Raw genomic sequence first — 16,847 nt, forward strand, 5'->3', positions numbered from 1 at the left:
GCATCATCTGTCTGGAAGCACCTGCTACTATCATTCTAAGGCACCAGATCTCAAACTTTGGCAGACTTGGAGGGCATGATAACATACACCTTGCTGGGTCCCACCCCAGAGTGTCTGATTTGGCAGGTCTGGGATGGGATCTGAGGTTTACATTTCTAGCAAGTTCCCCAGCGCTGTGGTTGCTGCTGATCCACACTGACCTAAGGCTTCTGTCATCTCACATTCTGGGAGCTCCTTATATAACTCACAATTGCTCATAAGTACCCCCATGTTCCACTACACCCAACTGGCCAGCTTGATACTTGTCACCCTGTTTTCACTTCTTTAAAATGTTTGTTCTTCCTAGAAGAGACTCAGAACCATGTTCCTGAGAATGCAATCTTCAGAGAATAATTTGACTATCTATGTTGAGGGCATTCAAATGTCCACACCCTTGGATCCAGCAATTCTGCTCCTAGAAATTTACTTTGAAATTCAAAGCAAACTCTGTTTGCAAAGGAAACATTTCTCAATACTGATTGAACACTGGCAATTACATAAATGTTGAACACTGAGAATGGTGGTGTGAGCTACAGCACATTCACTGGGGGGATTACCACGCATCTCACGTCAGCAGAGCATTTACCACACAGTTCTGCTGCTGTTGCTTTCCTTTCCTTTCACACCCACCATCAGTGAGAAAAAGTAACAGGCATTATCAGCCTTTGTGTGGGATCTTCTTTATTGTACAGGACTGAGATGAGTCCTGAGAATCCTCAGCTTCCCTGCCCCTAGGGCACTGAAAACCTCAACACCCTCAGTCCCTGGGAGTGCTAAAAATTCCCCAGGGGACGCTCCTACTATGAACCTTACTGTGTAACCTTGGGAAAGTTTCTCAGCTAATTTATACCCATTTAAACAGATGAATGCTAGCCTTCCTGGGATTCATGCAGTGGTGTGCAGAAGCCAACTCACAAAGGCTCCCAGCAGCCATTGTGCATGCTCCTTCCCCCCTCTGCTTTCAGAAGCAGCAAGTTGGCAGCCTGAAATCAGCCATCATGGGAGGGTTCACACCATGGGAAATGGCAACCACTTGTGTTACTGTCATATAATAAGAAATACACATTTGGTCTTCATCCCAGTTCCTGGCACAGAGCTCCTAATACCCTCATAATTTCCTGAATGATGGGAGTGATATAAGCATCTTTTATTAGAATATTTTATCTGTACTTCTGACTAACCAGCTATAAATTGGGGGTCTCCATGACCTCCTCCTTGGGGTCAATAATTTGCTAGAATGGCTCCCAGGACACAGGGAAACACTTACTAATTAAGTTTTATTATAAAGGATACAAGTCAGAAACAGCCAAAAGGAAGGAGTGCATAGGACAAGGGGGCTGGGGAAGGAGCCTTGAAGTCAAGAGCTTTTGAGTCCCTTGGGATCTCTAGAGTGACAAAAGTATCTTTTTGTCTGCTGATAGGATGACTTGTGGTTGGAGGCCCCTAGATAGCTTAAGAAGGAGGACTAGTTGCCACAAAGACCAAGGCAAGAGTAGAGGATTGGAACTCTCAGTCCCACTCCCCTAGCTCCAGGAAGAAGAGAATGGCTGGAGATTGAGTTCATTGACCAATGGCCAATGACTTACTCAATTCTCACACATGATGGAACCTTCTTAAGTCCCCTCAGCAACCAGGCTTGGAGAGCTTCCGAGTTGATGAACACACAGAGGTGCTGGGAGGGTGGGGCACCTAAAAAAGGGTGTGGAGGCTCCTCCCCCGGCCCCCTTGTCTTATGCAGCCCCTCCTTTTGGCTGCTTCTGAGTTGTATCCTTTATAATAAAACTTTAATAGTTAGTGGTTTCCCTGAGTCCTGGGAGCCATTCTAGCAAATTATTGACCCCAAGGAGGAGGTCATGTCAACCCCCAATTTATATGGTCAGAAGTACAGAAGGCTCAGGGCTTGTGATGGGTATCTGAAGTTGGGGGCAGTCTTCTGGGACTGAGACAACCTATAGGGTCTGACTTTAAATCCAGGTACTTAGTGTCTGAATTGAATTGAATCACTGGTCCAGAGGGTTGAAGAATTAGTTGGTGTTGGGGCAAAATACCCTACAGATGTGGAATCGGAAATGTTGTGAGTAAAAAATAGCTCTTACTCCCACTTCATCGGTTGTAACATATTTGCCAGCACAGCACTGCATGGAGTAACAGTAGCCTTTACCTCATCAGATTGTTAGGGAATTAAAGGAGATACTGCATGCCAAATGCTAGCCTAGTTCCAGGAGCAGACTTTATGCTTAGTAAAAGGTTAAGAAGCTGTTCATAGGATGTGAATGATGATAAAGAATAGATTCTACAGTAAATTGCTACCTACATATGGAAGTTTCTATGTGGGTTGCAGAGACACATAATTAGAAGAGCTTGTCATTTCCTTTCCAGATTCTTACATCTAGAATTGCAACAGGGTCCAAAAACATTTGCTTAGCAGAAGACAGGAACTATGAGGCTTCAACTCTCTTTTCTAGAAGTCACATTTGACTTTGTAAACAGATCTTGCCCCACTTGCAGACAATGCACAGCTGCAGATAAGATGGGCAGCCCTAGTTCTCTTCAAAGAACAGAAGTCCCAATGCCCCAGAGGCCCACCCCTTCCAGGAAGCCCTGGGCTCTGGGGTACTGCTTAACCGCAGAGCAGCCCCTTATTCCACGCACCACCCCCACCTCACCTCAGCACTTATACCCTTGTCCTCTGGAGGCTTAGAACAGTTCCTCTCTGGCTCTACTGCCAGGAAGGGGCTGCAAACAGTCTCATTTGCATTCACAATTGCTTAGCCTGAGACTCTGCAATTCTGTGCTAAGATGCGTGGAACTTTCTGCTCACTTCTGAACTCTGCTCGTAGCAGAATCAGAAGGCCCATGGCTGCAGGCTCTTTGGACGCTCCTCTTGGCGCTCTGCTGCACTAGGTCTGTGCTTTTCTCTTTCTGAATGCTGGGAGACTCTGCTCTGTCCTTTGATCTGTGACCACAGCCCTGTAAGAAGGTTATGTTGCAGTTGTCCATGTGTGCAGGTCTCTGCCTCTGAGGCTGTGAGGTCTGTAAGGGCAGGGACATGCTACCTCCTCTCTACCGACTGCCTATGGCTAGTCAGTGGCCACTGCTCCTTTGCCCCACTTCCCTTTCTCTATATCCAGCTTTCAACCGGAGTCACTTTTGTATAATCCCTTGTAGAACAGAATTTCCTGTTCCTCTCTCATGCTCTAAAGAAGCACCCCCAACCCCCTACCTCTCCCCTGGTATCCCACTACAGTAATACAAGCCACATCATGGTGTAATTCTCTGATTGGAGAGAATGATTATCTCCTGAGGATGGAGAGGAGAATAGCACCCTCCTCAGGGGGGTGTGAGTTGATACAAGGAATGCCTTTAGAGTAGTGTCTGTGACACGGTTTGGAGGTGTGTCACCTCTAAATCTCATGTTGAAATGTGACCTCCAGTGTTGGAGGTGATCCTGGTGGGAGGTGTTTGGGTCATGGGGATGGATCCGTCATGAATGGCTTGGTGCTGTCCTCGCAGTAATGAGTGAATTCTCGCTCTATGAGTTCACACAAGAAGTAGTGTTTAAAAGAGCCTGGCACCCCCTCTCTCTTGTTCCCTCTCTCTTTCTCTCACTCTCATCATGTGACAGGTCTGCTTCCCCTGCACCTTCTGCCATAAGTAAAAGCTTCCTAAGGCCTCTCCAGAAGCTGGGCAGATGCTGATGCCAAGCTTGCACAGCCTGCAGAACCATGAGCCAAGTAAACCTCTTTTCTTCATAAATTACCCAGTCTTGGATACTCCTTTATAGCAATGCTGATATAGCAATGGATGAACACGGTCTGACATACAGTAAGTGATTAAGAAAGATCTGTTTTCCTTAACATCTGTGTCCTTAGCCAGACTGTCAACCCTTTGTGGGCAGGGACTTCTAACCTCTGTGCTTCCAAAGTGTTTGGCGTATAGTAGGAACTCAATAAATCTCAGTTCCTAATTGATCCTAGTGGCAGTTCCTCAGAAACAGGGGACCAAGTGTGATACGGTTTGGCTCTGTGTCCCCACCCAAATCTCATCTTGTAGATCCCATAATTCCCACATGTTGTGGGAGGGACCGGTGAGAGATGATTCAATCATGGGAGTGGGTCTTTCCCGTGTTGTTCTCGTGACAGTGACTGGGTCTCACAAGATCTGATGGTTTTAAAAACGGGAATTTCCCTGCACAATTTCTCTCTTTGCCTGCTGCCATTCATGTAAGATGTGACTTGCTTCTGCTTGCCTTCCACCACGATTGTGAGGCTTCCTCAGCCATGTGGAACCGTAAGTCCAGTTAAACCTCTTTCTTTTGTAAATTACCCAGTCTCAGGTATGCCTTTATCAGCAGCATGAAAATAGACTAATACACAGTGTTAATGGGCTCATAGTCATCACTCAGTATAGATGTCACCACACTAAAGGACCAAACCATGGACTTGAAGCAAGACCAAAATCTATTATTGAAAATATTCATCAAATCCTTGGTAAAAATGTTTGTCTCATGTGCCAGTGCTGACAGAGAGGTGAAGGAGAAGATCCTATTCACCCTGCAAGGCTCAGGCCCAGGGATTCCTGTCTCTAGGCAGACTTTCCGAGTCCCATAGAGGCTACTTCCTACTATTATGTATGTAATTACCTAATACAAAGCTAAGAGTGGGGAAAAAAGTAATGACAACGTCAGCTTCAGTGCTGGGATTTTACATCAGTATACTGGTGTGGTTTTGTTAACTAGAGAACATGGAATTCAAGGCCATACTAATGTTCAGAACTCAGCAAATAAGTATGTTTTGGCTCAAACTATATCATACATCAAAAGACGGTTTCTTACTGGTCAACATGGCCCAGCTGTGAGAATATTCTAATTTATTAAACCAGTCTCCTTAAGTAAGGTTCCCCTTCTCCACCTAGGTCTTAAGAGGAAATAATCCATAAAGTCTTAAGACTTATCCCACCACCCACTTCTATTTGATGAAGACAACGTAAGGGAAAAAGAACCTTGTCCTGCTCTGCTGGAGAGTCAAATCACACCATGTCAACACAACCTTGTGACAGCCAGTCCTCCTCCTTCTGTTCTGAAATGAGAACCATGGAGCCACTTACACCAGAACACCCATAAGCCATGTGCATCCCATGGTGTTTCCTGCTCAGGGGCCATGGATGGAAGAATGAGAGTCTAATGACATTGTAGCACTTGTCACTTCTCTCCCCAGGCACCCAGACACTGAAAACAGGCAGTGCACACTGTGAAAGACCACCTGCGTGGGCCGAGGAGATTGCAGGAGCTGGACCTTAGGCCAAAAGGAGGGCCCCTAGGAACCTTCCAGCAACAGGCTTCCACACTTCCTCTATGGTTTCATTGTTTGTCCCCTCCAAAACTCATGTTGAAATTAAATTGCCATTGCAACAGTAATAAGAGGTGAAACCTTTATGAGGCTGACCCCTCATGGGTGGGACTAACGACATTATAAAATGGCAAGTTTGGTCCCCTTTCTTTTCTTTGCTCTTCTGCCCTTCCCCATGGAATGACATAGCAACAAGGCCTTTGATAGATGCTGGCTCCTTGATATTTGACTCTCCAGTCTCCAGAACTGAGAGCCAATAAATTTCTGTTTATTATAAACTACCTAGTCTGTGGTATTCTGTTACAGCAGCACAAAATGGACTAAGACGCCTCCTAAGCACAACTTCTTTCTCCTATGTTCCCGTGACAGTTTACGGATAAGCGTTCTAGTATTTCATCTCTTCTGCTATATTTAATCATGTTTCCTCATATCTTCCTCACTAGACTGTGTCTAAGGAAAACGAATATATCTTATTAATCTCACTTTCCACAGTGCCCAGCACAGTATATAGCTGAAAACAGACACTCAGTAAAGTCGAAAAATTTATGGTAAGAGAGACCCAGCACAAGAATGTTTTATTTATTTATAATTTGTAACTCCTTCTTAGACTACGAGTGACTGCAAAACAGAAATCATGGCTTTTTCACGTTCAATCACACAACATAGTGATTTAGAGTCAGAAAGACTTGTGTCCAAATTCTAACTCTGATTTACTTTCTGGTGACCGTGAGTGAGTGACAACCTCTCTGAGCCTCTATTTCCTTATGATACACGGGTGTGAGAATTAAGTGAGACAGTGCATGCAAAGTGTTTGGAATCCAGCCAGGCACACAGTACGAGCCCAATACATAGAGGTTATACTGGTAATGCCAGAGGACCCCCAGGTATGATTGATGCTCAGTCAATGTTGGTTGAATAAGAACCCTTCTGTAAATTTTTAATTCCCTGCTCTAAGTTTCTGGTCAAAACTCCTGAGTCGAGTCCCCAGACTGACCCCACAGAATATATGCTGGAAAAAGTTAATGATCTGTGCAGTCAGATGAAAAGAAAAAGAACAGATGGAATAAGTTGGGACAATGAGTACCTTGGTTCCTTCCCCTGCCAACTCCTGTCAAGATGTTGTAACACTCTGGTCTGATTCTCATTACTTCTGAACAAATGAATTACTTCTTAAGCTTCTTTTTACCCAATTCTTCCATGAGTAATATGAAGATGGAAAATGACATTTTTAAGACTTTGGTAAGGTAAGGAGGTGAGAGGACAGATGGGGTAAGTGGGAAGTGAGAGGTGAGAGCTCAGTTCTGAAGTCCCCCAAATACCCAGCGCTGGCATTGGGTCTCCTTTGGGGCCAAAGACCTGGGCAGGTATTTTCTCCTTTCCTCTATGAGTTAAAGCAGGGAAACTGTTATATATGGAACATTATTCCTTTAATAGAAACCCACTGAGGATATTTCATTATACAATCCTGATGTTTCTCCTAAAATAATTTCAGATGTTAAAATAAAATAAAAAGCCAATAGAGTAAATTCAGATCAAATCACAGGATGCTGAAGGTGGACACCAGCACAAAGATTCCATTCAAACTGGTAATAATTAACTCCAGAAACATCCTCCATGAAGTTGAGGCACACACAAAGAATGGGTAGGCTCATGAGAAAGGGCCGAGGGCCAGATCCTGCATGGGAGCTGCATCTGGACCTTTCAGGTTGGATATGGCTATGGAATAAGGCACCAAACCACCACCTGGTTTGATTTATTACTTTATTAGTATTTATTATTTTCAATGTATTAGTCAATTTCCTGTTAATCAATTGAGTTGGGGGAAAGCCAGTCAGGAAAGGTATCTAGACATTTTCCTGTCTAGTCATTTATGGGATGTGAAAGACTTGGCAGGAGGCAACATCGTAAAGGAAAGGAGAACAAGTTTGGGGCCATCAGGTCTGGGCCTGAAGCCTGCCTCTGTTTCCTACCACCTGTGTGGTTTGGGTCAAGCAATTCAACTTTCTATGCTGTACTCTTCTCACCTTAAAATGGAAGAAACAATACCTACTCTGCAGGAGTATTATGAGTATTAAATGGTACAACCTATGTAAATCCAGCATGGTCTGAAACAGCAGGCACATGAAGAATGTAATTTCTTCTCTCTTTGCCTACTTTGGGCAAAGGGTTATATTGGATGATATAAAGAATGTGGCTGGGTGCGGTGGCTCACGCCTGTAATCCCAGCACTTTGGGAGGCTGAGGGAGGTGGATCACCTGAGGTCAAGAGTTCGAGACCACCCTGGCCAACATGGTGAAACCTCGTCTCTACTGAAAATACAAAAATTAGCTGGGCATGGTGGTGGGTGCCTGTAATCCCAGCTACGCGGGAGGCTGAGGCAGGAGAATCGCTTGAACCCAGGAGGCGGAGGTTGCAGTGAGCCGAGATCGCGCCATTGCACCCTGGGTGACAAGAGCAAAACACACCCCCCCCGCCCCCCCAAAAAATGTGAAAATCAAAGGTAGGGATCTCAAAGACCCCTTCCAGATCAGACAGTCCATGACTCTATTTTCCAGGGCAAGCTAAGTAAGAGCCAGAATTCACCGTATATTTACTCTGAAACTAACAAGGAAGCCACTAGTGGGAGAAGTTGGAAATACTAAACCTCAGCTCAGCCTCTCTCTAATTTGACTCCTCCTAACTGAACACAGGGTGTTCCATCTTTTTGGGTCTGGGGCATCTTTGTGAATTTGCTTCTGGGACACAGGGTGAAGATGTCTAGTTTCCATGTGGCTGTCCAATATTCCCCAAATCTATCCATACCATAAACACCTGTGATGTAAGCGGTGACAGAATCACAGTGAGTCTCATTCGCTATTTTCACCAACGGAAAACCTGAAGAAGTGGTGTGACTTTCCTAAAGATAAACCCATAGTAAGTAGATGACAGAGTTTGAATAACGCTAACATCTCCTTATCTGAGTCCAGGAACTTTTATGTCACACTGTAAATGCCATTCATTCATTCCTTCATCAATTTCAAATTGAGCTCCTAAAACGTGCCCAGATATAATCAGAATCATACCTTAAGGACCCACGTTGGGTCAATGCTGCCTTGGCCTTGAAGTCCTAACTCTATATGCGTTGTCAAATACACGTTGGTTGCCCCCGTTTTCCTCCATGGGATTACCATGTGCTACATTGTCTTGATTGTCAAGGTAAGAAAACCAAGGGAATGTGCTAGAGTCTACATCTATTGATTTTCCCTGTCCAGCAACAATGCCTTCACTATTGTTTGACGAACATCCCCTATCCTAGTGCATATAGTCTTGTTGGCACTGTCAAGCTGCCCACTCTCCCTCTGGCAGTGTATTGACTAAGCCCAGATGGGACCAAACTCTCCTCCTCGAATTTAAAGATTGAATATAACTACTAAACCCTATGAAGCAGATTAATGATGATCATGGCACACTGAAGAAGTTGTCCATTTGTTTCTGCTACATATGTCCATGGAAATGGTCCATTTCCATCTTTACTGAGACCTACTTGCTCATCCTTCCTTTGAGTCAATGAGCAGACTTCCAATAAGTTTCTTGTATGCTTTAGTTAAACAGAATCCATTTCTGTTGCTTGAACCCAATGAATCTTGACTAATCTACTTACCAACCCAAGAACACTGTCTTAATGCATGACTGGGAAATAGTTAACTAAAGATGCCCATATAGCTGTCAAGGGAAAGCTACTTACTGGGCTTCTGGTACCATCCAAAGGGATAGGTGTGGACTTCAATGTCAGGAGAGCCACAGTCCAAAATGCGCCAGGCTCCTCCATTCTCCTCACTGCACATCTGAAGTCCCAGGCTGTTCAGAGTGAGACACGTTACCTCTCCTCCTGGGGTGAAAAAAAGAAAAAAAAAACACAATCAGGAAACTGAATACAATGGAAGAGTCTAATAAATGAGAAAAATTCTGCAAGTTCATTGTTCAGCAGATATTTGGGATATACCACTATATTTCAGATACTATCTCAGCCACTGCTGAAAAACCTGGTACCTGAACTCAAGGAGCCTCTGATCTAAGAGCAAAGGGATAGAGGTGGCTAATACTTATCAAGTACCTATCATGTGCCCAGGGCTATGCTAGGTCTCTGTTCGTATTGCTTCACTTGGTCTTCACATAACCTTATGAGGAAGGCAGTTTTGGTAGCCCTATATACAGATGAGGAGGAAATAGAGGCTCAGGGAGATTAAGTGACTTTTCCAGAATCACACACTAGTAAGGGAACGAACCAAGCATTAAATACATATCACACAAATGGATCCAAAGTTCACCAAGCTGCTTGACCCAAGTGTTGAAAGATGAACAAAAGATAGCTAAGCCAAGAGTGGAAGGAAGGAAGTTTGGCCAGAGAGAACTGCACATGTAAAGTGATGATTGCTGGACTAGGAGCCATGTCTCAGCTACCACATTTATTAGCCAGTTGCCCTCTCCAAGCCCCGACTTCCTTATCTGTGAATGAGGATTGTTTCTCCCTTCTCACAGAGAGGAGACCCTGAGGGTTTGATAAGAGCATAGATGTGAATGTGTTTTCTAAACTGCAGAGTGCTGTGAGCAGGGGAGAGGGAGTTGTTACTATTATTACCTTTTAACTGGGAAACATTTAGAAATCCAAAGCCAGTGCAGCATGGGTCCGCATCACACCGTCGTTCACATTCAAAGAACCTGGCATAAGAAGAGAAAGAGCAGGCCTGAAGGTTTTCATTGGTGGCCCAGGACCTACTGGGTGGGCTGATTGTAGTCATTCTTGCTTTTGGGGACCAGCTTTTTTACACCCCCTACTTAAACTGGGGGTGCTTTGGTCAATGTGCATCAGTGGACTCTTAGCTTTGAGGTTCTTTCTGGAAACAAGATTCTACTCCTCTCTGGAGTAATACTGTCCTGCTATTAATCGTTTATTCACCCATTCATTCATCATGCATATATTCTGTGTCTATTATGTGCCAGGCTCCAACCAAGCTAACCCAGGATCCAGAATGTACTTCTTCAGTCCTTTCAGGTAAGCAGAAAATCTTAGCTTTGGACGCTGGGAAAATAAAGAAATAACAGGGAAGGCATTTCTAGAAAGAGGAGAGTTCATGGACTTAGAGTCAGGGTGACCCAGCCAGGGGCCTGTTTAAGCAGCAGGAGCTGAGCCTGTGTTCCCCTTCACTTCCCCTCTTACTGTACAACGTGGATAATTACACTCTACCAATGCATTTCTGTTTACTGGGTCAGCCCATCCAGCCAGGCTCTCTCAAGACTGACCTTCTTATCCACTCAATGTAGCTACTAAGCCCTACCCTCAGCTTCTAGGGCTATTCATGGCAGGAGGGACTTAATGGCTCCAAACCAATGTTCCTGGGCTAAATTCCAAGTTTCCCCTGCCCTGACCACTCTGCTCCAGTCTGACCACTCATTCTTGACTCCTGAGAGCTTTCTCAAACCCCTAGTCCCTTCTTGGTGGGGGGATCCTGCCTAGTTATGGCCATTCTCCTTCCCTGAACCCAAGTCTCATCCCAGTGGTGATGCTTTTATCTGCTGGGCAGCATCTCCAACATTGGCAGCATCTGTGCCCTGATGCCTGCAAGTCACCTCTCTGCTTTTCCGTCTCCTAGTTCTCTGCCAATATGCCCACTTACCACTTCCTTTTCCTATCTTGGAAGTTCATTTCTAAGATCCAGTCTGGACCATGCATTATCCCAGCCAACTACATTTCCCTGAGTCTAGACGCACAATCTACTCCCCTAGTTCCCACCCCAGTTCCACGGTCAGGCTGATCCCTGGTTCCAACCCTCCTTTTCATCCACCCCTCCCATCAGCACAGTGGTGTCCAGCTGAATCTCGAGACAGATCAGCCTGCCTCATCTTTTTACCCCCATTTTCAAAAGCAGATCTTAAGCACCAGCAACATGGTTCAGTGTCATAACTCATAACTCAAGAGCACTTCACAGATCAATGGTTCATGAATGAATGACCCTTGAATTTTTAAGTATAAAAGAATCACCAGGGGAAGCTTCCTTAAAGGTCAGTTTCTTGAACTCCATCCCAGGAAATGCTAATTCAGCAGGTTTGAAATAGGACCCAAGGATGCAGTTTATAAATAGGACCCAAGAATGCAGATCTGTGGATATCACCCGTTAGAATTCACATTCATCTCTCCGGGTGATTCTAATGGGTAAGATCCACAGATGATACTAGGAGAGACATCGTCAATTAAAACAACTAAATAATGACTAAGCAAAAAATTCAACCATAAAATAAAATTTAAAAATAAATAAAAAATAAAAATTATTTATATGCTTATGAGTCTATTAAAATTTCTACTTGCTCTCCAGATTCTGAGTACTGCAATGGGAGGTTTTGAGAATCAAGTTTATTACCATACTTGATAATTTACATTAAATAATGAGATGTAGCTCAGTGGCTCTTTCATCATCCAGCTAGTAGTTCAAGGCTAAATGTTGTGTTTACCATCAGTAACTTACCTTAGCTAACGTTTTCAGATATGGTTACCTCTTTATTACCTTTTACCCCCTTAGCTTTGGGTTTTATAGTTTTTGTTTGTTTGTTTGTTTGTTTGTTTGTTTGTTGACAAGAGTCTTACTCTCTTGCTAGGCTGGAGTGCAGTGGTGTGATCTCAGCTCACTGCAACCTCCACCTGCTGAGTTCAAGCGATTCTCCTGCCTCAGCCTCCCGAGTAGCTGGGACTAGTAGCATGTGCCACCACCATACCCAGCTAATTTTTGTATGTTTAGTAGAGACGGGGCTTCACCATGTTGGCCAGGAGGTCTCGATCTCTTGACCTCATGATCCGCCTGGCTCGGCCTCCCAAAGTGCTGGGTATGCTTCTGTTTTTAGCTGTGATTGTGTCACCTTCTTCAAGGAAGTATTATTAATAATAAATATTAGGGGTGAGACACAAGTAGCTTACCCATTAGAAATAGATTTTTCAGACATGGGCACTTTATTTCTAATGGATATCCCCATCAGTTTTTGGAACGGCAGGCGGGTATAAAAGTTCTTCACTTTATCCTCCAGTATAACTACATAGAGGAAGAAAGAAAATTCATTACTTAGAGATTTGCTATAGTAATGAAAATATGAGGACAAATGAGTAAAACACAGACTGAAAGTTTCTAATTAAAGATGACATATTTAATTCATATTAACTCTCAGTTCCTATCCCAAATCTCACTAAAATGATGGTAAGTCCACAAGGACAAAGATTTTTTTTTTTTAAGTGGGGACACAGCAACAAAATGTTGGAAGCTAGAAAGCATATGGAGGAATAAAAATAGGCCTAATAGACCAAGAAAACTACTCAACTTTTCTGTGGGAAGAACCAAGAAGCAATGCCATCTGCCCTCTGGAATCCCACAAGGTTTAAGTATGGTAGCCCTGGGGGTGAAGGTGGCCCAAACAGAAGCACTGGCTGGAATCTCTTTAAGAAGCTATTTGGTCTCTAGATGCTCTCCTCTGCTCTCCACCGCTGACAAAAGCCCCCTCCCCACCATGGAAGAAGATAGAAGGTTCATTTTCTCGAGAGGATCTCTTGGGTGCATCAGGTACAGTCCATGGCATGAGCACTTCACTGAAAGTAGGAGATTCTTTCAAGTCAGTCTGCATAATGAATATTGAGGTGTCCCCCCCGACATTTTCCAAATTTATTTGGTGCCCAAACCACCAGCAGCCAGGCTCATGCCCCAAGGCCAGGTGTTGAGAAACTCCTCTGAAGGAAGAACCTGAAAATACTGGCGTGAGGAATTCCCCAAAGGGCAACCCAACAGGATTATCCCTCAGAGAAACCCAGAGTTGACAAGTTCCCACCACACATTTGGGGCTGCCCAGTCAGCTTGTGGACCGCTTTGACACTGGAGTGGAAAAATAAGGATCACTGGACATCTGAGAAAGGCCTCCACTGATGAAGATAGAACAGTAAATGAAAGGTGACAACATCTGGAGAAAACAGACTGTATGGGGTTAAAAAATCTCCAAAAATATGGCATCATTAATAGACTGGGAGAGAAAATCACCTTCTATCTTGTTAAAGTCACTGCTGCTGACATTCTCTGTAGTATACAGCCAAATGGAATTCTGATGCAGGTATTAAAGGTGGCTCTCTTAGGAGAGGATTATTTCCTATTGTCAATTTGATGCAGTTCTAAATGGTTTCACCTCTCTACAAGGAACATGAATAACTTTACTTTTAAAAGAAGAAGAAATTAGTTTTAAGTGTGAATAAACATTTTGGATTTTATTTTTTTAAAGCCTACTTCTGCATTGAAATATTGCCCCAAATAATCCTGTTTCATATTTTTTGTATAAACTGAGACAATTATGCAGTAGTTTATTGATTCTAACCCTGAAAGTTTGGATCCATGTTCCATCTTCTTGAAACCAATAAAAGTATAAAGAAAATGTTTTTTAAATAAGAAACTAATCTGGATATTTCTAAAACCATAGAGCCAGCAGAACACTGGAAATACAGTTTATGCAGATCCCTCCAAGTGCTCACCTTTCTTCTGGAACAGGGCCTTTGGCCTCTGGGGCAGGATCAGTCTGCATCCCTGGGCATTGGACTCCAAGATGTCATCACACACCTGTGCCTCTGGGTAGAGGGTGCAGGTGAAGTACAAGGATGCACTCTCTGTTATTTCTGCAAACTGACAGAAGGAGTGCTCCTGCACACAACCTACAGGCAAGACAGTAGTGTGATTTTAGTTCTTGCATGGTCTACAGGGGAGAATAATCTCTACAGGATTATCTGGGGTGGAGGGAATGGCTGGTGGAGATGCCTCCTAGTTAGGGAAGAGGCCTGAGACTGTCATGATCATCCAGTCTGGAAGGCCCATGCAAAAGCCCTGGGGTTCTGATAGCTGAGGAGGGAGATATGTGCTCCTGAATAAAGGGAGAGTCAAAGGCATGAGGGGAAAACCTCAAACTCAGCAATACAAGAGGCAAAAGAGTAATATTCCATTGGATCCACCCATGGCCATCTCAGAGGGAGTCAAGATCTGCAGACCAGAGGCCATGCGACTGTAAAAACTGTGAACTTTGTGAATGGTCTCCTTGTACCTGTACCCAAGTCAGCCTATGCCCCTGGTATATATGAGCTCCCCAAAGGCTAGGAACATGGCTGATTTGATTCATTTTGGGTGTTCTCTTTCATCTCCAAAATCAAACACAAAGCTTTGAACATAACACATACTTAATAACTGCCAAATGGATGGATGGATAGATGGACGGATGGATGGATAGATGGATGGATGGATGAATGGATGAGATGGATAGATGGACGGATGGATGGATGGATGGACGGACGGACGGACGGACGGACGGACGGACGGATGGATGGATGGATGGATGGATGGATGGATGGATAGATGGGATGGATGGACAGATGGACGGATGGACGGACGGACGGATGGATGGATGGATGGATGGATGGGATGGATGGAGAAACAGGTGGATGAAGATAGGCTCTGGGAACAGAGTAGAGATTACATTGTAACCTTCTAGAAAATACGGGTTATGTGCTATCTTTCTTTTATATCATCCATGGCACTAAGAGTGCAGTGATCCCTGAGTTATGACACAATATTTGACCTTATATGTTTCTCAGGAGTTGCCAAACTAGGTCTGTGATGCCTGACTACAGGGTCTGGAAGAAGAAGGATGAGGTCTAAGTATACTTACGAGAAAGGCACCACAGGTTTGCCTGCTGGGCTGAAAACAAGTGCTTGAAAAGCAAGTGCTTCTGGCTAGGCAGTGATCGATTTCCATTGACAATGACCTGGTCAAGGTCCACAGGGGAGAAAAGATCTGTTGTCAAACCTGAAAAAGAAGCAGAGGGTCCATTTCCTGCACCTTTATCTCTAGTGAATATGAGAAAAACACAAGAAAGAAACACACACACACAGAGAGAGAGAGAGAGAGAGAAAGTCAGAGATAGAGACATTTTTATGCTGTGTGAAACTAGAGCAGGATTGAAGTCAGTAGAGCTGAGAGTCTGGTCAGACAGGAATAGTTCAGAAGGCCCCAGGAAGTACTAAAAATTATGGGATGGCAAAATCTTAGAATCTAGGTTTGGATAAAGTCTTGGAAGTTATCTAGTCCACCTTTTCACCGAATGCAGAAGTTTTTCCCTGGAGACCTCTGGCAAATGCCTCTATAGCTCCACATGACATCACTGTGCTGACCACAGCAGCCCACTCCATCATTAGGAAGTTGTATAGTCAAGTCCTCTTTTTGTAACTTTGAGCCACTAATCCTCTTTCTGTCTTCTGAAGTCACATGGAAGTCCAGCCTCTCTCCCAAATGGTAGTCTTCGTCTATAAAGTCAGCTTTCAGCTCCACTTAACCCAAACTTGAAAGTTTTAGCTCAACCATTCCCTGAATCTTTCTTCAGGTATTCATATGCCGTGATCCCAGCTCTTCCTGGGGTCCCCACTGCCTATGGAACAGAAATCCAGGTTCTTTTCTTAATCTGGGCTCTACCTGCATTTTGAGCCTCACCTCAGATTGTCTTGATTTGCACTCCAGCAGCACAACAGCCCTGCTAACTCTCTAGCTCATCACCACGCTGTGTGCAGTTCCCATGCAATTGCTCATGCTCTTCCCTCTGTTGACTCAATCTCCATTACACCCTCCTCTCCCACCCAGGTAGTGCAGCTTGTGCTTCGAGGATCAGCTTTGATCCCTCCTACTCTGATGTCCTGTGGTTCTCTATAAAGAGGTTCTACAGGGCCAAGGGTCCCAACACCCAGGCTCAGTAGGGACAGCTCCGTATCCTTGGAGGGCTCTGTCTTCAGGGGGACGTACAATGGTGGCATGAGGCAGATCAAGGAGATGAGCTAGGGAATGTTTGAAATGTCCATTCATTCAGGGCTCTGTATACGGGGCACTACATCCCCTATACACTTCCACTTTGCTGTGGACTTGGGCACTGCACTTTCCTTGTCAGTGCTTGTCAGCAGCCACTTTCCACACTCCATAAAGCAGGCTCAAGGAGACTGAGCTTCTTCACTAGAAAGAACCACTGGACAGGATAAAGGCTTTACGAGCACTTGGCAAGATCAGAAGTCTGGTGCTGGCACAGACCCCAGAGACCATGTTTCCACCTCAGCCTGCATCTTATGTGATTGTATGATGATCAGTTCCCATGCCTGTTTCCTCACTGAGCCATGCCTGGCACAAGCAGAGACCTCAGAGATCATATTGCCTCCCCAGCCCTTATCTCACATAATTGCATAATGGCCAGTCCCCATGCGAGTCTCCCCATTGAACCATGCCTGGCACAAAGTAGGAGCTCAGGGAGATCACAGATTGCCCTCAAGACAGCAACGTAAGGGAAGAGAAACAAGGCAGCAGGACTGAAGGCACACCTGCTCTTGGAGCCTTAGCACAGGTGTTCCCCTTACCTGGAACACCTTTCCTCAGGTGTA

The 16,847-nt window shown here is 44.5% G+C and overlaps 1 protein-coding gene across 1 annotated transcript in view; it reads right to left on the reverse strand.

The window, feature by feature from the left end:
• TG (thyroglobulin) overlaps positions 1-16,847 on the reverse strand; it is a 273,073-nt gene that overhangs the window by 155,718 nt on the left and 100,508 nt on the right. The window contains exons 30-34 of the mRNA XM_050800313.1: positions 15,100-15,237; positions 13,919-14,095; positions 12,335-12,446; positions 10,007-10,086; positions 9,113-9,256 (exon numbers count right to left, since the gene is read on the reverse strand). Of these exons, the coding sequence (XP_050656270.1) occupies positions 9,113-9,256; positions 10,007-10,086; positions 12,335-12,446; positions 13,919-14,095; positions 15,100-15,237 (651 nt within the window). The remainder of the gene's footprint in view (positions 1-9,112; positions 9,257-10,006; positions 10,087-12,334; positions 12,447-13,918; positions 14,096-15,099; positions 15,238-16,847) is intronic.

Source organism: Macaca thibetana, chromosome 8 (assembly GCF_024542745.1).
Source record: "Macaca thibetana thibetana isolate TM-01 chromosome 8, ASM2454274v1, whole genome shotgun sequence".
Taxonomy (NCBI): Eukaryota; Metazoa; Chordata; class Mammalia; order Primates; family Cercopithecidae; genus Macaca; species Macaca thibetana.